General features: G+C 48.3%; 10 protein-coding genes across 10 annotated transcripts; 6 read left to right on the top strand and 4 right to left on the bottom strand.

Annotated features, from left to right (window-relative positions):
• Nucleotides 1–624: 624 nt before the first annotated feature.
• N7529_003515 (uncharacterized protein) lies at nt 625–2,440 on the top strand (the record flags this gene model as incomplete). The annotated part of the gene is made up of 2 exons (XM_057239042.1): nt 625–659; nt 712–2,440. 2 exons carry the CDS (start codon nt 625–627, stop codon nt 2,438–2,440), a joined length of 1,764 nt encoding a protein of 587 aa, XP_057098337.1.
• A 220-nt stretch (nt 2,441–2,660) lies between these two features.
• On the top strand, nt 2,661–4,857 carry N7529_003516 (putative 5'-nucleotidase; the record flags this gene model as incomplete). Its single annotated transcript, XM_057239043.1, has 3 exons — nt 2,661–2,846; nt 2,897–3,031; nt 3,085–4,857. The coding sequence occupies 3 exons, from the start codon at nt 2,661–2,663 to the stop codon at nt 4,855–4,857; spliced, it is 2,094 nt and encodes a 697-aa protein (XP_057098338.1).
• Nucleotides 4,858–5,048: 191 nt separating this feature from the next.
• Nucleotides 5,049–6,623, bottom strand: N7529_003517 (FAD-binding oxidoreductase; the record flags this gene model as incomplete). The annotated part of the gene is made up of 1 exon (XM_057239044.1): nt 5,049–6,623. One exon carries the CDS (start codon nt 6,621–6,623, stop codon nt 5,049–5,051), a length of 1,575 nt encoding a protein of 524 aa, XP_057098339.1.
• A 197-nt stretch (nt 6,624–6,820) lies between these two features.
• On the bottom strand, nt 6,821–8,818 carry N7529_003518 (uncharacterized protein; the record flags this gene model as incomplete). The annotated part of the gene is made up of 3 exons (XM_057239045.1): nt 6,821–8,005; nt 8,061–8,391; nt 8,484–8,818. 3 exons carry the CDS (start codon nt 8,816–8,818, stop codon nt 6,821–6,823), a joined length of 1,851 nt encoding a protein of 616 aa, XP_057098340.1.
• Nucleotides 8,819–9,852: 1,034 nt separating this feature from the next.
• On the top strand, nt 9,853–11,560 carry N7529_003519 (flavin-containing monooxygenase; the record flags this gene model as incomplete). The annotated part of the gene is made up of 2 exons (XM_057239046.1): nt 9,853–10,134; nt 10,193–11,560. The coding sequence occupies 2 exons, from the start codon at nt 9,853–9,855 to the stop codon at nt 11,558–11,560; spliced, it is 1,650 nt and encodes a 549-aa protein (XP_057098341.1).
• A 213-nt stretch (nt 11,561–11,773) lies between these two features.
• On the bottom strand, nt 11,774–12,505 carry N7529_003520 (uncharacterized protein; the record flags this gene model as incomplete). The annotated part of the gene is made up of 3 exons (XM_057239047.1): nt 11,774–12,183; nt 12,235–12,447; nt 12,493–12,505. The coding sequence occupies 3 exons, from the start codon at nt 12,503–12,505 to the stop codon at nt 11,774–11,776; spliced, it is 636 nt and encodes a 211-aa protein (XP_057098342.1).
• A 623-nt stretch (nt 12,506–13,128) lies between these two features.
• lcp5 (small subunit rRNA maturation protein LCP5) lies at nt 13,129–14,271 on the bottom strand (the record flags this gene model as incomplete). The annotated part of the gene is made up of 1 exon (XM_057239048.1): nt 13,129–14,271. One exon carries the CDS (start codon nt 14,269–14,271, stop codon nt 13,129–13,131), a length of 1,143 nt encoding a protein of 380 aa, XP_057098343.1.
• A 353-nt stretch (nt 14,272–14,624) lies between these two features.
• N7529_003522 (transmembrane 9 family protein) lies at nt 14,625–16,740 on the top strand (the record flags this gene model as incomplete). Its single annotated transcript, XM_057239049.1, has 4 exons — nt 14,625–15,726; nt 15,785–16,122; nt 16,179–16,614; nt 16,673–16,740. 4 exons carry the CDS (start codon nt 14,625–14,627, stop codon nt 16,738–16,740), a joined length of 1,944 nt encoding a protein of 647 aa, XP_057098344.1.
• Nucleotides 16,741–17,211: 471 nt separating this feature from the next.
• Nucleotides 17,212–18,109, top strand: N7529_003523 (EF-hand domain-containing protein; the record flags this gene model as incomplete). Its single annotated transcript, XM_057239050.1, has 4 exons — nt 17,212–17,222; nt 17,400–17,485; nt 17,551–17,846; nt 17,930–18,109. 4 exons carry the CDS (start codon nt 17,212–17,214, stop codon nt 18,107–18,109), a joined length of 573 nt encoding a protein of 190 aa, XP_057098345.1.
• Nucleotides 18,110–19,082: 973 nt separating this feature from the next.
• On the top strand, nt 19,083–19,943 carry N7529_003524 (uncharacterized protein; the record flags this gene model as incomplete). The annotated part of the gene is made up of 1 exon (XM_057239051.1): nt 19,083–19,943. One exon carries the CDS (start codon nt 19,083–19,085, stop codon nt 19,941–19,943), a length of 861 nt encoding a protein of 286 aa, XP_057098346.1.
• Between the last annotated feature and the right edge of the window lie 300 nt (nt 19,944–20,243).

Consider the following 20,243-nt stretch of genomic DNA (forward strand, 5'->3'; position numbering starts at 1 on the left):
ATTGGACTTGGAAGACTAAGGTCAACATCAATATAGATACTTATGTACATAGCTATAGGTAGGTACAAAGGTAAAGAAAATATTACTTTCTTTCTAAGATACTAGGAATTCATCCTCATAAATCTGATAGTTATGCTCTACATATGTATTTATATTTCTCAGATGAAATTAACTATAGCTTCAATAACCTCCAGTTATATAAGAAACCTTGTATATTTTATGCTTACTTATGTTATAGTATGAAATAGCTACAGGATCTCAACTCCAATCTCACAATATTATAATTGCTTATTCCAGCCCCCTTGTAGATAATTCCCAGGTTGTTCTCTACCCTTGCATTGCTTTTGTATAGTTCTGGTGTTACTAAGCATCACATGCGGCCCTCCGAATCTGTCATTTGTCCATTTTTCTTTCTTCGTTGTCTTTTTTTTTCCCTTCAAATATCTTTTTCGTTTCACTATGAGTTTCACTATGACTATCGCTGTGCCAGATTGACTGGCCATGAGCCATATTTAATTATTTGTTATTTCTATCTGCGTGTTCTTAAAACACTCGCCGAAGACGTCAACCTGCAAGTGCAGAGAACTAAAAAAAAGTGACTGATCAAAGACAAACATTGACTCGATGCCAAAATCACCGCCTATCGTGTTTATTGCCAGGTAATAATTATCTCAATTTTGCTATTCACTGCTAACTTGCATGGGAAAAAAGACATGGCGCCCGTCTCGATGCTGCAGATAAAGATTGGCATTTGACGGCCACGGAACCCTACAACCCCCCTCTCTCATATGGCGGATGGATGCAAGCTCGCGCACTCGGAGTTCGTATAGGGAGTCTTCTTAGGGCTGGGCAGTTCACCGGAAAGGAGCCTGAGAGTCAGCGCAAGCATCATCCGACCTCGGATACTCAGGCAAAACCCACCCCCGCATCTTCGGACCTGTACCACCGATATAACGTCATTATCCATACCTCTCCCTTTCTTCGATGCCTTCAAACCGCAATAGGAGTCAGCGCTGGTATCAACCACCAACATCCGGCCACAGAGACCCCAAAATCAAACAGTCCAACTTCTAAGAGTCCTGAAGCCTCGGCCCTCCATCCACGATGTCTCATTCGTGTCGACGCGTTTTTAGGCGAATGGCTGTCACCAGACTATTATGACCAGATCACACCCCCGCCTGGCTCGGATAGAATGGTGGCGTCTGCCAAAGGGGAACTGCTCCGTCGTGCCGAGGTCATCCCAGCCGCGGATGGATCAACACGGGCGCTGGCGGGTCATTTCCCAGGCGGTTGGGGCAGTCAGTCCCATCCTACCTCGCCGGCCGAGCATGAGGAGCGACGGTTACAATCAGCGCCCGAAGACGGTCAGCGCCAACGTTCTAGCACATATCATACTCTCCAGGACCCCGATAACACCAAACGCGCCAAGAAGACTTTGGATCGCTTGAACACAGATCTGCCACCGGCCCTAGACACGTCTTATGTTCCTCCGACTCCAGGTTACGCTGTTTCCGCCTCAGATTCCATCCCTACAGGCTACGTTGCCCACGCGCGAAATGCATGTACGAGAATCGACTACCAATGGGACAGCATGCGTACCCCATACTGGGGCACAGGAGGCGAATATGGCGAGGAATGGAGCACAATGCACGAACGGGTCCATGATGGATTCCAGCACATGATAAATTGGTACCGAGAACGGGAGCCACCCGAGGACAGCCCTACGGAATCTGATGCCAATCACCCTGAGGCCGAGACAGTTCTCGTGATAATTACCCATGGCGCGGATTGCAATGCTTTGATCAGTTCGTTGGCTGGACACTCGGTCCTAGTTGACATTAACACAGCTGCGTTAACAATGGCTGTGCGACGTGACCGAGTCACCAATCCCCCGCATGACATGGGTTCCATGCATACATCTCCGGTGCCGGTCAACCAATCGGTGTCACGGGAATATTTACTGCAGTTTGTGGCGTCAACTGATCACCTGCGCCCAGGAATCAACCCCTCACAGCTGACCTCGCTGTCATCTCCCTCCGCACCGCAGGTGCCTTCACCGCCAGTCTCTTCTTATCGCAATCGTTTGGGTACCCGTTCGTCCGTCCTTCAAGGAACACCCATAAATGGGTCATCCACTAGCTCCAATTCTAGTCCTCGTGGATGGACGCTGGCGATCCGCTCATCGGCAGCTTCTCGCGGTGCGGGTGGGCTTTGGGGTACGACATCCGAGAAAGCAGACACAGAAGACAATTATATGCCAGATTTTGGTGATCGGCCAGTCAGCCACGACTCGGCACTTCCTGACCAACCTGCAGATCGTGGCTGGGCCAAGCAACTTCCACAAAGAACACAATCTCAGCGTGGTCTATGGGGGAGTGCACAGGGGGATCATGAAGGGGGAACGAAACGAAGATGGACAGTGACGGAGCAGAAGTTATGAAATTATGTTTATTATACCTCTTTTGCATGGCGTGGTCTTTTTTTTGCTTTTTATACTGTTTACGAGGACACGACACCATATTCCCCAGGCATCAAGGCACCAATGTGGCGGGAGGTTACAGCTTCCCCCCTCATTGTTTGTTTCTCTTCTTTCAGCTCTCTCTCTCTTTCTACATCTCTCTCATCTATAATCCCATACCTTGCTTAACCTTGGAGTTTCCATGTCAGGTCTCGATACTGACGGTCTCTCCGTCACTTATTCCTCTGATCGAACCGGATCCCCGGATCTGCGGCTAATCCACTACAATGATGTTTATCATGTCGAGTATGCGTCTCCCTCCCTCCCCGCTCTCTGGCATTCTTCTAAGTATTTCTACGTAGAGCCGGATCTGCAGAGCCCATTGGCGGTGTATCGCGGTTCCAATCACTTGTAAATCATTACCGTTCTCATCCACAGTTTGCCGGGCAACCCGAGATCTTGACCTTCTTCTCCGGCGATGCTTTCAACCCGAGTATCGAGAGCACAATCACAAAAGGCAGGCATATGGTTCCATTCTTGAACACAGTGGGAACCGATGTGGCGTGTGTGGGTGTGAGTATGACAACCAACTGCTCACCAAACATGCACACCGCTAATCTGTCTAGAACCACGACCTTGATTTTGGCGTCCCCCAATTTCGCCATTTAGCAAGTCAGTGTCATTTTCCTTGGCTCTTGGCAAATGTCATTGATCCGGCATTAGGAGATGATATCCCAATCGCTGACTCTGGAAAGACCTGCATGTTGACTTCATCAAATGGGTTCAAGATCGGCGTGTTGGGTCTTGGAGAAAGAGAATGGTATGCATTCTTCAACATTCACATGTCATATTTTTTTCTTATTTTTGTTGACTTGGATTTCAGGCTCGGTACGATCAATGCACTTCCACCCGATCTGATCTACAAATCAGCATCTCAGACAGCTCTGAAGCTTGCAAAACAACTCCGAGAAGAGGGAGCCGATCTCGTCGTCGCTGTCACTCATCAGCGCGAGCCGAATGATTACAAGCTGGCTAACAATCTTTCACCCGATCTTGTTGACATCATTCTCGGAGGCCACGATCACTTCTACGCCCATTCCGTCGTCAATGGAATCCATGTGATCCGGTCAGGGACTGACTTTAAACAGTTGAGCTACATCGAAGCATTCCGCAAACCCGACGGTCTATCTGGTTGGGATTTTAATATCACGCGGCGAGATGTGGTTCGCTCTATTCCTGAGGACCCTGACACGGTGGCAATGGTATCCCGGCTCACTTCCAGTCTAAAAGCTAAACTAGACAAGCCGATCGGGTTTACAGTCAGCCCGCTCGATGGTCGGTTTTCTACTGTGCGGCAGCGTGAATCCAATCTCGGCAACTTTGTCTGCGACTTGATGCGCTTCTACTATGCAGCCGACTGTGCCATGATGGCGGGCGGAACTATTCGCGGCGATCAAATTTACCCACCGGGAATTTTAAAGCTAAAGGACCTACTCAATTGCTTTCCGTTTGAGGACCCTGTGGTTCTGTTGCGTCTTAGTGGTCATGCATTATTGGCCGCGTTAGAGAATGGGGTGAGCCAGCTTCCCGCACTTGAGGGCCGGTTCTCACAGGTCTCGAACATCAGCTACGGGTTCAAATTGAATGCACCTTCAGGATCTCGAATTACATTCGCTCGGGTCGGCGGAGAGCCCATTGATCTGCAGCGTAATTACGTTCTCGCCACACGTGGATACATGGCGCGAGGTAAAGACGGGTTCTCGTCATTGCTGATTGAATCCGAAGGGGGCGAGGTGGAAGAGCTTGTAAGTGAGGAAAACGGTGTGCTTATCAGTACAATCCTGCGACAGTATTTCCTAAGTCTCAAAGTTCTCGGGAAATGGAATCGTTGGAGCGCCAGTCTCCGTCGGCATTGGGGAACTGTACATCGTAGTTTGCACGGTGAAGGCTGGTTGAAGCCACCCTCCGCTAACACATCCCCCAATTGCGAGATGAAGACACCGGGAAAGAGGCTGAAGGGACGGCCTACACTTCAGCGGACATCCCGGGCAGCATACTACTATGGTCGATTTCCCGAGGAAGTCGATCAGGACAAGGAGAATCAGGACCCCATAGAGGATGAATCGAATGGCAACGCCATGGACTCTGACTCAGATGAAGATCCAGACATCCTGACATCCTCACGGCCAATCACCAACTACGTTACTCAGCCTGCGCAGTCCTCCGCTGATGAGGAACATCGTCTACAAATCGCAAGGCGGGTTATTCGAAAGTGGATGCGACATGCCGGACTCCAGTCTCACCTTTTGAACACCATGGATGGGGAAGGGGAGTTTACCCCAGCGTGGACATCGGGAATTTCCCCTCGACTAGAAGGGCGGATCGTGCAAGAGGAATAGATATGGCCTTGTCTCTGGCTTTACTTTGTTTCGCTTTGCGGATTCTTTTCGATATCTCTTTTGTTTCAGGCATCGTTTGTTCATTTTTTCAATTTTTATTTACTTATGTTGCATTTGGCATATGCAGTTGATGTCTACCGGCGTTGTTGGCTGGAAATGCATAAATACCCTCAAATGTTTTCTATGTTGGCTCAATCAGTCTTCCTCTTCTCTTTAGTTTTTTGCAACATATAATCGCCTCCTCTCCAGGCCTTGTAAACTCCGTATAATCCACAGAATGGCCAAACATCCCAAAGGGCACGTTTGACAACCCCTTTCCAACCATTCTCGAACTCTCCCCGGTGCGTCCCGGGCAATTCTTCTGGGTGCACTCGCACCTTGTCATACAGAGTTGGAAGATGTTGCGCATGGTATTTGGCTCGTAATGCATCATACTCAGGTTTGTTGTGGATAGCCCAGAATTCATCTTCTGTAAGGAAAGCCATCGCATAATAGAATCTTTCCCCTTTCAGGCCGTGCACTTTCTTTTCGATCCTTTTGTTCTGGGCAATGAACTCAGCCTGGTCTTTGGATGCAGCAGGCCCCCAAATTCCAAAATTCAGGAGTTGTGGTTTCTGCAGGACATCGATCGACGGTTCCTCCAATGCACTAACGCCTCCCTTGCGTAGTGGGCAGAGCCAGATCGGATAGTTTCCGAAATTCTCAGGATCTTTTACCCAGTCCATGAACTCGGCAGCTGCGGCCATAGGTACACCGACATCCTGGACGATGTAGTGTCGCCCCATTCCACTGACTTGCAAGGCGTGATACATCACTTGGGTGTACATGAATCGATCGAGGAGCCAACGTGTGACAAAGTTGAATGGAACACGGAAGTACTTGAAGGCATAACGGGCAACCCAAAAGCCACCCCGGTCATAACGGAAGAGGTAATCCGTCAGAGGAATGTAGTCCACTGCATGTGGCTTATGGAAATCGTTCTGGTCGCAGACCTCGGATGTGACACGATCGACATGCAAGTAAAACCAATCATCTTGACGACGAGTAAATTGTTGGAGTTTGACACTTGGGGGTTTGCGTTCGTCTTCGACTTGTCGCCCCGCACAAACAACAAACTTATTCGGAGAAAAGACGATGCCATCCAAGAACTCAGTCTGGGGATCATCGCCAAGCTGTCGAAAGAGACGCACCGCGTCCTTCATACCGGAGCTAACATAGTATTTCAGTTCGACTAATGGTTTAGCCTTTGTCAGACGAACTTCCATTAAAGTGACTACACCAAGAGTCCCGAAGGAAGATGCGGCGCCCCAGAACAAGTCGGCGCGTTTATCTTCGACGTCGAACCCCTCGACCTGATCATTGTATGCCTTGACCACCTTTCCATTACCAAGCACAAGTTCAACCCAATTGATAGAATGATCAAAGTACCCCTCTCGAAAGGAGGTGCTCTCTCCCGAAGTCCCGGAAAAAGCACCACCAGTCGTGATTCCCGGGAACTCCGGTACCACCAAGGGAACCAGGCCTTGTTCCTTGGTGGCAGCCACAAGAGCATCCATTGGGACATTAGGCTCGACTATGGCCGTACATCTGGATGAATCGATCTCAATGATATGGGTGAGTTTTTCTGTACTGACGGTGGTGGATTGAGAGCGATTCGAAGGGCGCGTACTGTGGCTTGAGCCATGGTATATACGAAACGGTTGTTGACGATCATAAAAACCAGCGACCTGCGCCGATATCTCTTGGACGGCTGTGGAATGGTCCATGGGGATATATGAAGATGGAAGATCCAAGAACAATCTCCAACGGAAGGGATAGATTGCGGCCTAGTTTTATACATAGCTCCGTTTGCTCGAATGCATGAAATACAACTCATTTTTATTTACACACAAAATACATTTAAATTTAAATTCGCTTGAAAGGTATCATCATGAACATAACTAAAATTCAAAAGGAAGAATTCTCATTGCATCCCGACGGGACGTGCTCCTGCAAGATTGACAACGCGTCCACCTCCAGCTCCGAGTCCAATGGGCGCGCGAGGCTTTACCCAACCAGGCACATTCTTGTCAACGCTTTCATGTGCATAGATTGTCTGCCAAACATTTGGGAATCCAGTGGGCATAATACCCTTCAGTTTGGCACCTGGAATGGCGAATCGGGGCTCGCGGTGGAGAATATATCCACCCATCAGTCCTTGTGTGAGCAATGATGCCAATATTGATTCGATTTCTCGCATCATAGGAGACTTGTCTGGATCTGTGCTGTCTTCGGGGACAAAGGCATATGGATCCAGTTCGTAATTCCCGTAGTTCTCTTGGGGGTCGCCTTCCACTAATGAACCTGGTGCGTTGGGCATTAAGTGTCCTTGCCCGGTATACAAGCTGCCCGGGGCTATGTAGTCGCCGAAATTGCTCAATATATCCTGCTCGATGGAGGGGCTGACCCTTCCATCTGCGCCTTCCAAGGCGGCATAGTCAGGATCCGTGGGTTCGGAGACCACCTGGGATCCATGGATGTTGGAAGCAGGTGGGAAGTGGGCATGACCATTCGTTGAGGGTGTGTGTTGTAATTGAAGCCATCGCGTAGCTGCCGCGATCTTCTTAAGATAGAGAATAGGTGGTGGACCGCGCTGCGCCTGCGCTTGCGGACCTCCATAAGAGCCTCCATACATGAAAACTTTGCGAGAAAATGACCGCCACACAAGAATTTCACATCGATTGCGGAGTGTGAGGAGGATTCCTTTGCGCGCGAACCAGTGGGCGGTGGGTGAGCCAAAGGATAGATGTTGTCGGAAGGCGATGTAATCTCCACGAACAATGAGTTGACATAGAGGCTGAAAATGTTGCGCAAGACCTTGCGCCTCCGGTCTTTGGAAGAGTTCCTGGGATGGGAATCGACCCAGGATGATGTTACACGGGATGAGGTATGAGAGGATCAAATGTCGTTGACTTGTGGCCTGGCGGTGACATTGGTCGTAGGCAGCTTGGAGGGCGATTTGAGCGGGGTAGAAGAGGTTATTGGCGAATAGATAGCGTCCGAGGTAGTATAGGTAGGTGACGCGCTGCGAGGCAGGGAAGTGAGCCAGAGGAGGTGATTGAGCGCTGATGCTGGCGAACATCTGTTCCGCGTTGCGCAGTTTCCCGCACTAGGTTTTGTTAGTATAACAATTCTGAGGACCTGAAAGGACTTCGGGGCCATACCTGGAAGAGCAGTTTCAGGCAGAGGTTGGCCATGAGATAGATACCAACGCGCTTGCCTTCTGGTTTGCCATTCGGGCCAGGCGTGCCGGTACGATCGGTCAAGCATTTGATGAATGCTTCACGCACAACGTTGGCTGACTTCTCCACCAAAGTTACCTTCTCCACACTCTCATCCTGGTCTGCCAGACCTTCCACTCGTCGAATATGCGCGATCAGGTCCGGCCGGCGGTCCAGACCCAGGGCTAGTTTTGCCAGGACTTTGGACAGATAGAGAACGGTAGGAAGGACAACAACTCCCAGTTGGCTGTCTCCGAGAGCGAGCACGCACTGACTGCAGTTGTTCAAGTCAAGTCAGCTTTAGAACTTGGGTTGGAATTATCGGGGGTAGCGAATCGCGGTCCTCCGCGGAGTAGCAAATCTTACTTTAACAGCGCCTTCAACTGGTTGTATGTCTCAAGGAGGTTATCGGTGTTCATGTCGCGCAGGAAGATCAGGTATAGCTTGATGAAAGTCGGGAAAGCCGTCCATGAGGAACCGCCCTTGGTTCGGGGTACGAGACGTTCGCATCGCTGCAGAATGTCGGCGTCTGTCTTGGGGAATGGGCCATAATTTTCTCTGAGTTCAACAATCATGCGCTGATAGATTTCGGAGAGGGGTGGCTCCAGCTGGAGAAAGTCCTGGAGTTTGGAGCCATCGCGACTCTGAACGATTTCCTGCAAACTGGCGAGGAATTGGTCGAGGACGGGGGTTTGACCCATGATGGAGGAGCAGAATGCTCAAGGACACACTGAAATCCCACCAGTGAAGATATCAAGTTTATACAATTATCATCATTAGGAAAGCTGCAACAAAGATGCGGCGGATTGAAAGAGTTGCTAAGCTCGGATTGATTGGCAGAATCCGACCGCCAAATTATACAGAATGTTCGATTGATCGTTTCATCAATGGCACTTCTTTTTCAATTGTTCCATTCAATAAACTCCTGCTTCGAATCTTGGATAGGTATCATTGATACCTTTGTTTGAGATGTGATTTATTCATATTTCGATTCACATTGATGAAATCCAGAGCGAATGAATTGACCAATCTGGACACAACCTCACGCATATACCTAGGGTGAGTAGAAGGGGGTAAGCGAGTAAGATATAAGATAATGCTTCTATTTGGTTTCTGTTCAACTTCTCAACTCAGTCTACCTTTCCAATATCATCTACAATTCCACCTTGGAATCTGAACTGTGAAATGTATTCAATCTTGGAAGTATACATATATATATACTGTACCTGGTGGCGGGCCGATCACAAGCAAAATTCCCGATGTCACATGTTATTTCGGGAGATACGAGAAAAATCTTTATCTTTCACGGCATATTGAGTATATACATGGATACAGTTGACTAGTATCTCTGACATAAAATATGCGTACAACCCTGAGACTAATTATACAACGTAAGTAGCCCTGGAGGTATGTCCGTAGATGAAGTGAAGGAGGCCATTTAATCAAAAATTCGCAACGTCTACAGTATTGTGACGGCATGTCCCTCATTGAGTGGAGTACCTAGGTAACATGATTATATGGAGCACATAAATGGGGCCATTCAGCGTCAAATATCAAGTTATGCCCTGAACCTGAAATAGCTCTAGTACAATCATAGAGTAGATTTGTCTCGATGATGTCATATCATTTCACATGTAAAAAACGAACCCTACTACAAATATTTCCCATATTTCCAATTCTTCATTGGTTTGGTTCTGTTCATTGTTCATTTCAGTACCTTAGGATTAATTCAAAAATGGCGAGCAATGACTCGTTCTTACCGGCCTTCATCCGGCACCCCTTTGTCGAGACCTTCACATGGCTCTACATAACCTTACAAGCCGTGCTGACTTGGATTTTTTCTCCCGTCCCCCCTCCTCCAACCGCTCAAAATGCAAATATTCCTCGAAAGAGGGTTGCAGTCATTGGTGCAGGCGTGACTGGTGTATCTTCGGCTGCACACTGTGTTGGCCATGGCTTCGATGTCCAACTATTTGAATCTAGACCCAAAGAACAAGGCCTGGGTGGCATCTGGAGTGTAAGTTACCTGAATACTCTGTTCAATTGTATGGGACATCAATTGACCAGTTTTCTAGCGAGTCAATTCTACCTCCGCATTGCAAGTCCACAGCGTCATGTACCGTTTCCATCCCTCGGTCAGCTACACCAGCGCATATCCTACTCAGCAACAAATCAAAGACCAAATTGTTGCGTTGTGGAAACGCTATGATTTGGAAAGGCGTACTGTCTTTGACACGAAAATCACTTCCGTGAAAAAGAACAAGGACGGCAAATGGATTATCAATGACGACGAAGAGCAGTATGGCCTTTTCGATGGCATCTTGGCTTGCGTGGGCGTGTGTGGCGATCCCAAGATGCCACCCCTGCCCAATCAAGACAAATTCAAGGGCGAAATCTACCATTCCTCCGAGTTGGACGGCAAAGACGCGAAAGGCAAGAAGGTGCTTATCGTGGGTGGCGGCGCCAGCGCCATTGAGGCCCTGGAGTTTGCCGTTAAAAACGGTGCTGCTGAGATTGATGTCCTTTCCCGGTCCGACAAATGGATCATTCCTCGCAATGTGCTAGTACAGTCTTTGCTAGCATGCAACATCTTTGGCCAGGAAACCGCTCTTTCATGGATCCCCGAAGGGTTGCTGCGCAAGTTCTTCTACCGTGATCTCCAAGATATTGCCCCGACAGACAAAGGTGTCTTTACCCAGACCCCAATGGCCAATGATGAACTGTTCAACCAAATCCGCGAGGGCAAAGCCCACTGGTTGCGAGGTGACATTGTTTCTCTGGAGGAATCGGGCGTTAACTTCAACTTCCGATCCAAGGGTGTCCCCAAGGGAGGACCCGGCCAGGAGAGACTGGTTGAAGGAGATATTATTGTCATGGCGACTGGTTTCAAGCGACCCTCGTTGAACTTCTTGCCCGAGGAAGTATTCGAGGAACCGTATGGCCCGCCCAGCTGGTATTTGCAAGTCTTCCCTCCCAAATACCCCGACATTTGCGCAAACAACAGTACCTACGTCGATGCCATCGGTACAGTGGGAAATATGCACATTGGAATTTACACACGATTCTTGCTCATGTTCCTCACCGACCCATTGACCCGTCCTACCGAACAGTGGATGAAGACGTGGATTGACTTCACGAGGTTCATGAAGCGCTTCGCTCCTACGGAAGCATTTGACTTCTTCACCTATGCTGAGCTGATCTATTGGTACTTCTTTGTCCTGGTCATCAACCCATTCCGTTGGAAGTGGGCACTCTTTGTGTTCTTCGGAATTGGCCGTGGCTTGCCTTTGATGGTTGTGGCGCAAGAGAACTCGTTCCGCAAAGAGCTAAAAAAGGATCGCAACGCCAACAAGTCCGATAAGTCTAACAAATCCGACAAGTCCGAGAATTCGAACAAGTCGAACAAATCGAACAAATCGAACAAGTCCACTAAAGCTCACTGAAAGATGTGATAATAAGCAACCTCGGGACCAATGATATGAACAGGAATGGCATGTTAAGTGAGCGCACAAGTCCACAATGACCTCGGTTGGATGATTGGAGTATTTTTTTCATTTTGAAGGATAATTGGCAATATTTCATTAGCATGTACGACAGAAAAGCAGACTTAACGCTTGTATTCAATAACATCTGAAATCAGCACTTCCACCTTTTGCCTAATGCTCTTTGATATCCGGGATTTTCTTGTCCATATTCGTAGCCACATTTCCACCGCGCAAGAAACGTCCTGGGATATAGCGGTTCTCCTCCAGCCATAGTATAGGCCAAAGCAAAGTCACACCAAGAACACAAAACAGTGTCGCAATGAGATGCCACCCGTACACAAGCCAATAGCCGACATGTGGCATGATGAACTTGACAAACTCCGACGACTGATACAAATCTTCTTGTTTGGAGATATGATAGAGCTTGCGATCCCCATTGGTTGTAGCATCGCTTTGAACCGGCTCAGATGTCAAATCCAGAACCGTCGTAAGAGTCGCAGGAGCGACATGGAAAGGAATGAGCCAGATCGAGAAAATTTGGGACATGTTTACATAAAGCTTGAGCTTTTCCTCATCGAATGCTAAAGAACCATCAGAACAGATCTCCCTACACGGCTCATGGATCGACTTACCAATAGAATGGATTTCCAGTTCAATCCGAGGTGACATGATCTTGTACCACTGGAAGATCTTTGCCACCCACCATCGACTCCCTTCAAAGCTAGGAACTCGACAGAAGGGATGGACAAAGGATGCATTGCTGGTGAAGAATCGCTCGAGAACGGTTTCTTGCACCGATGGCGGCGATTGTGTCAAGAGACGAATGACGGTAGGGATTTCAGCCACTGGATAGGTTAGTATAGATTTTATATTAAGCCATCAAAACACACCTGGATTCTCCATTTTGTCAATGTGAAGAGGGATGTAAGTTGGAAGAAGAAAAAAAGGCCGCGATATCAAGTTGCAGACCAATGATGTCATTCTTCACATGTGAATGTATTTCTTTTCTACATGTGCTCTAATTTCGCCCTTTTACTCTGGTTGTATACATACATGTACATATGTATATAAACATATAGAGTTCTTTGAAGTTGAATGGTTTCAGTGTGACTTTTATCGAGAATATACAACATGCGATGCGGGTGGTCAGGCAACAGGTCGTCATGCCGATTGGATTCAGGTGAAGAAACTATATAAGGTGAAGTATCAATTGAGCCAGCGCTTCTAATCTCGCAGAGAAATCGTATAATTACACGTTGCACTCTCTAGATATGTCTATTATCCAGGGAGGCAAGTCATGAAGCATACTCAGCAATCCCTGGACTTCCCAGAAAATCCTGAAATATTACAGCGGCCGAAAGATAGCCAAACTTGTATAATATGCTTCAATATGTCATAGAGAATAGATATAGATATGCATCAGTCAAGATAGACCTCGGGTAATCAAACAAACTCCAAAAATGGCCAAGTGACTGAATTCCACCAAAAACGCCTTTTGACATGGATATCAATGGGATATCCAATTTTCATTGCTTCCAGCTGTCGACCTTCTTTCGTCGCTTGTCGAAGATCTGACCCATACCCACACCATCACCGCGCTGCCCATCCTCGTTGCGAGTTCGCTTTCTACTTTTTTCCAGTGCCGCGCCGTTGCTCTTAGATTTCCGAGTAAGACGCTCGATATGATCAGCGCCAGAATTGAGATCCCTCCACTCATCACCACCATAGGTGGTGTCCTTTCCAGCACCTCGCTTGGCCAATTGCTTCTTGGTCTCCTTGGGCAAACGGACAAAGTTGGTTTCTTCGTAGGTGTTGCGCTCTTGCTCACGCTCCCGATCCTTTTTGGATTTGGTTGTCCGTCCACCATCAATGATTGTGCTACCGATACTGGGCTCAGCCAAGGGCGCGGAGGACATCTCGGCGTTGACAAAGTCGTCAATGACATTGGATCGGAAGGGTCGGCGGTCCTGGCGTTCGCGACGCTCGGTCGTAGGCAAAGCCGTTGGCATGATCCTTGGGGGACGGTAGATACCATCTCCAGGTCCTTCCTCGGCCGCTTTGGTGGGCTGAGCCTTTTTCTTGTCGGCGCCTCCCTTGGCGAAGGCAGAGACATTGGGTCGGAAGGCCATTTCGTCGATGTCTTCGTCCTCCTCGCTTTCACTTGAGTCTTCATCATCATCCTCGGATGAAGCGTCACTGTCTGACTTGGTGGATTTGCGGCTCTTCTTGGCCTTGGCCGGCTGGATCTTCTCTGCTCGTTCCACATCCTCGGCGGCCTTGATAACCTTGTCCACCTGGTACTTCAGCCGTCCTTCTAGAGGTCGAACACCGCGCTCAAGGAAAACCCGGAGCTCGATCAATTTCTTTCGGATGTCGTCCTCGAGGGAGTTGTCCACGGGTTCGGTCTTTTCTTTCGAGGACTTTTTCGCCGACACGTTGCGCAGTTGGAAAATGATCAAAAAGACCAGATTCTGGAGGTAGGAGAGGAGGATTTCACTCTTAGTGTCGAGGAGAGAGATACCATCTTGCGGAGGCTCGATCGTAGCATCGGAAGAAGCATCACTATGAGCCTTAGGTAAGGCAGAGGCAGTTGTTGAAAGGCATGTGTTGAGGGTCTCGAGCAATGTCGAGAGACTCTGAGGGCGCGCAGATGCCTGTGCTGAAGCCATGATTGTGTTGATGGATATGCAGCGATAGATCAATTCGAGAAACAAAAAAATTTGGCTGTGGTTCCGATAACAGTCACGTGTGATAACATCACATCAAGGCACCAAGGCACTAACCCAGACATCTTAGATCGTCATTGCCAGTCTGTCCGCAATCTGACCTTCTGGTATTTCATCTCCCTTCGCGCATTGTGAATTACTGCGGATGAGATCGTAATTTTGTACTTCTGTGGGAGCTTCCAACTGTGAGTGTTCGCCTGTTCTCACCACACGCCAAAAGCCTAGCTCTACTCCTATTTCTCCCAAACAAAACAAGGCTGAACTCAAGGCGCCCAAATTCTATAGCGACACCCACCATGCGATTCACCGATCGAGCAATCCTCCTTTCGTCGGCCCTACTCGCGATACCTTCTTTAACTACGGCCTTTTACCTTCCAGGTGTTGCCCCAACCTCCTACGACGAAGGACAAGCTGTTCCGCTCTATGTCAACCACTTGACTCCCAGCCTCTCCCGCGATGACCAGCTTCACTCAGTCTTCTCATTTGACTACTACCACCCGGCATTCGGATTCTGTCGTCCGACAGATGGCCCCAAGGATGTAAGGGAATCCTTAGGCAGCATCCTGTTCGGTGATCGAATTCGCACCTCACCATTCGAGCTTCGCATGGCAAAGAATGAGAGCTGCAAATCGATCTGCGCCGACGCAAAATTTGATGCTCGCAACGCGAAATTTACCAATCGGCGAATTTCACAAGGCTACAACATCAACTGGCTAGTGGATGGACTGCCGGCCGCGCAGCTGAACTACGATAGTGTTACCAAGACCAAGTTTTACAACCCTGGTTTCGCCCTGGGTGATTTGGATGACAGTGGCCAGGCCATTCTCAACAACCATTATGATATTATGATTGATTATCACAAGGTGGGCTTCGGTGGCAAGGACAAATATCGCGTTGTTGGAGTACTGGTCCAACCTGAATCTCGCCGGGACTCCCGGAATTTAGATGATGGGACCGCTGAGTGTGGCACCCAGGGCGACGTTCTTATGCTGAATGAGGATGGAGAAACTACAGTCACCTGGACGTATAGTGTGTACTGGAGGGAATCTCCCACTGCCTGGGCCACCCGTTGGGATAAATACCTTCATGTTTATGATCCCAAGATCCATTGGTTCTCTCTCATCAACTCGGCTGTCTTCGTGGTGTTCCTGGTGGGCATGGTCAGCATGATTCTTTTGCGCGCCCTCAAGAAGGACATCGCGCGCTACAACAGACTGGATTCGTTCAACCTGGAGGATTTGGATAGCACTTCAGCCGCGATTGAAGACGGTGTCCAGGAGGATTCTGGCTGGAAGTTGGTCCATGGTGACGTCTTCCGCTGCCCAAAATCTCCGTTGCTGCTGAGCATAATGCTGGGCAACGGTGCCCAGCTGTTCATGATGACTGGTGTGACCGTTGGTAAGTTGCTCGACGCTTTTTGTTATTCTTGTCCTAAGCAACTAACATGTATTCCCAGCATTCGCCTTGCTTGGTCTTCTTTCTCCCTCGAACCGTGGGTTCCTGGCGACTGCCATTCTTCTGATTTCTGCACTTTTCGGTGGCATTGGCGGTTACGTGTCGGCGCGTGTATATAAGACCTTTGGAGGAGAGGCATGGCGTCGTAACATTATCATGACGCCTCTTTTCATCCCCGGTATCATCTTTGGTACTTTCTTTACGCTCAATCTCTTCGTTTGGGCCAAGGGATCTAGTGGTGCTGTGCCTTTTGGAACTATGCTGGCACTGGTTTTGATTTGGTTTGTCATTAGCGTGCCACTGAGCGTGGCAGGCAGCTGGTTGGGATTCAAGCAATCGGTAAGTTGCTATTTCCGTTCTTATTTACGTTTAGGTTACTGACCTGACTACTATAGCCAATTGAGGGCCCGACTAAGACCAACCAAATTCCCCGCCAGGTTCCCCCGATGGCCGGTAGCCTGCGTACTATTCCATCAATTCTGCTGACCGGAATCCTTCCCTTTGGTGCTATTTTCGTCGAGCTGTACTTCATCATGACCTCACTCTGGACCAACAAGATCTACTATATGTTCGGTTTCTTGTTCCTCTGCTACGGTCTGATGATCATCACTTCCGCAGCCACAACCGTGCTGTTGGTGTACTTCTTGCTATGCGCAGAGAACTACCGGTGGCACTGGCGCGCATTTGCTGGTGCAGGTATGACCGGTGGATATGTCTTTGTGAATGCGTTGATCTTCTGGGCGACACGGGTGAGCTTTGGTGGATTGACCGGTGCGGTGCTCTATGTGGGCTATTCTGCGTTGATCGCCTTTATTGTGTTTATTTTGACTGGTTCGTTGATCCCCTCCACCTCCGGACCCTCATTTTTCTTCTGCTGACGTAGTTCCAGGTTCTATTGGTTTCTTTGCCAGTTGGGCATTCATCCACCGTATCTATGGCTCCATCAAAGTGGATTAGAAGTATTTTGAAATTTAGCCGTGCATACAGTTTTTCCTTTGGTATCATAAAGAAAACAAAAGGAAGTGAAGTGGAGTTATAGATTGATAAATGGAAAAGGAACCCATTTATATGTACACATGTCAGTTATATACGTGATCGTATCTCCGAAATGCCAAGACTCCCCGGATGTTCTGGACTCGTTCTTCTTTTTCGCCACTTTATTTCTGTATCACCTCTGGTATCTAGACTCTAGCCTCTTTTCATCGTATTCTCTCTTTTTTAATCCTCTCACCTTCTCCCCATATTGTACGCTGGGACCTCCCTCCCCTCCTCTCCTCCCCCCTGCATAAATTAGCCGCCACTCGCTTCTCAGCCACACCTCCCGTTTCTACCCCGCGTCACTCCCTCTCTTTTTCGACCTGCTCATCGCCCCTCTCGATTTCCACATTTTGTGAGCTTGGCGTTGTTTCAAAAGAATTTAAAGTGACCATGGGCAAGTCGTGAGTTCTATCTAGACCTGCAACCACCTCAAAGGGACCCCCCCCCCCCCGGTGGGACGGACTGTTTGGGGGCTTATCACACCCTAACAGTACCGAAAACCTTCGGTCCTGCATAGTCCTGCATATGGACTATCGCGTAATATGAAACAGAGAACAACGCGCTAATTAGTACTGCAGTCAGTCGAAGCTTTCACCTACGCAGCTCGAAGAGCTGCAACGGGCCACACATTTTGATAAGAAAGAGTTACAGCAATGGTACAAAGGTATGACATATCTGTATAGGACACTTACCAGAAAGATGATCGCTAATAGTATATGCTGTGTCTAGGGTTCCTTAAAGACTGCCCATCAGGTACCCTGACGAAGGAAGAGTTCCAAAAGATCTACCGACAATTCTTTCCCTTCGGTGACCCATCATCGTTCGCAAATTATGTTTTCCGCGTATTCGATTCGGACAATAGTGGCATGATCGATTTCAAAGAGTTTATCTGCGCTCTTTCAGTGACCTCGCGGGGCAAGATGGAAGACAAACTAGACTGGGCCTTCCAGTTGTATGATATTGATGGCGATGGGAAAATCACTTATGACGAAATGCTGGCCATTGTCGAGGCGATCTACAAAATGGTATGTACACAGGATTTGGATATATATATATACTTATCTATCTATGATGATGTATAAACGGACATGACTGACAAGGAATGCAGGTGGGATCTATGGTGAAACTCCCTGAGGACGAAGATACCCCGGAGAAGCGAGTACGGAAGATCTTCCGAATGATGGACAAAGATGAGAATGGCAGCCTTGACATTGAGGAATTCAAAGAAGGCAGCAAACGGGATGAAACTATTGTCAGTGCCTTGTCGCTTTACGACGGATTGGTTTAGATGCTTGGGCAATGCTTGGGCGAAATACTGGCGTAAAGTGAGGCATTCTCTTTTTGACGGCTAAGGGGATGGCATTGCATATTTCTCTGTTCCTATTTCATTGTTTTTTCATTCTTTTTCTATGTATATTTGATACAATAACATCTTGGAAGTATACTGTAGATAATTTTGTAAAGACTTATTTGGGTTCCAAGTAGAAGAGTAATATCTTCAATGTGACAAAAAACATTGGATGATGCTTAGCAGGGACCAATGAGGCTCTGCACGGCTTAGGACCCCTTGGCACTTCGCACTTCGCACTTTGACCTTCCAGCCCGTGTTCTCTTCGATGCCTCATGCAATATGTTCTTGGTGATATGTGAACCAACACTCACTGGCACCCGGGCATCTTGAAATACATTCTACCTATCTGAGCTTCTCTTTCGAGCCTCTGCTTTTCATTTGGCACTCATTCTACTGAGGCGTAAATGCCATGAACAACTCGGAGATTTGTGCGATACGATTTAAAGCTCGTACTGTGATCATAAATTCCGCTCAAGAAAGCCACTCTTTGGATTCAACATGCTCAAAGTACAGGGAGATAGCGAGACCATCTGAGACATCTACCCATCAAATCATATCAACCACTCGAGCCGGTCGAACTGATGCGCGGTACTCAAATTTGATATCCATCGACGAGAATTTGACACCTTCTTTGGTAGCCAAGGCTGCCTCTACACAGCAAACCCAACTTTACATAAAATGGGTGTTGTGTGCATATCCATGCTACTTCAAAGCCACCGCAACCCGAGTGCCAATCAATTGGGTGGAATATGTCGTTTCACGGAAAGGCCATGACTCCCCATTCGATTGGGCGGTCCGTTGCTTAACCACCAGTTATACAGGCAGTCTCTACAATGACCCTCGGTACATGCATGCAGGACGTGGATTATACACCCGAGCTCTTCGTGGTCTGTCGGGCCTTTTGAACAAGATGTCCACTGCCAAATCAGACGAGGCATTAGCCACGGCCATCTTACTCGCCGTGTTCGAGATGCACTCCTGCACAACCGCAGATGGGTGGATGCACCATGCCTCTGGAATTCGGGCACTAATGCGACTACGTGGGCCTGCAAGTCACCTGCATGGATTTGGGCGAGCCCTGTATATCGCATATCGCAGCACCCTAGTGACCTCGGCACTCGTAGCTGGCGAGCAATGCTTTCTAGAAGAGCCCGAATGGCAGTCTCTCAACAAGCAGATTGCATTGGATAACGCCAAACAACCGGTTTCTTCAGTATACACCGACATCACAGAGCGTGCCTTTCGGGAAGTCGTGAAGCTTCCAGGCCTCATCCAGCGCTCTGCACTACTAGCACGCAGCAAGGGCACACACGGCCACTTCAAGCTACTAGACGAGGTGCTTGCTACACAGGCTGCACTGCGGGGAATTCATACCGAATTCAGTATAACGATTTCAACTCTCCGAGCTGGTCATGACATGTGCAAGGGATTCATTGGTCCATTTCCACATCACTTCTCCGATGGGTTTTCGGCACTTAGCATGCAAGGCATTCGATCAGCAACCGTCATTCTTAATTATCTTGTTATTATTCTTGATCCGTCTCAGCGTGTGTCAGCAAAAGCAGAGAATAGGATCATCGCAGACCGTACGCAGGATGACGCTGCAGGTCTCCAGGCATCACTTTCAACATCCCAATCAACGGGGCCCCGCTTGGTGATCGAATCTAGAATCAACCCAGAAACACGCGAATCACTAGCCACCGACTGGATGGACCGCATAGCCGCGACAATGGGCATGGAAGGTGTGAGAATCAGTCTTGTTGAGGATTGATGGTGAAAGTAGACGTTTTGATCTCGAATACTATTACTACCAGAATCAGGTACATGGCAGCATTCATGGAATCAATTCAATGTCATGTATATGTCACAATACATCAATAGGTTCCACCGCAGACTACCTACCAGCTCCTCTGCATTCTATCTGGAATTGATGTACAAGGGTATCAGGAAGATCCAAGAATCTCCAGTCCCCGGCATGCAGGGTGCGATCTAATGTACTGGAAAAAAAACACGAAAAGTATCACATCACATCAGAACAAAGGGAAAACTCTGGTCAGATGATTGAAGAAAA

This window comes from Penicillium soppii (genome assembly GCF_028829465.1).
Source record: "Penicillium soppii strain IBT 18220 chromosome Unknown utg000004l, whole genome shotgun sequence".
Classification (NCBI taxonomy): Eukaryota; Fungi; Ascomycota; class Eurotiomycetes; order Eurotiales; family Aspergillaceae; genus Penicillium; species Penicillium soppii.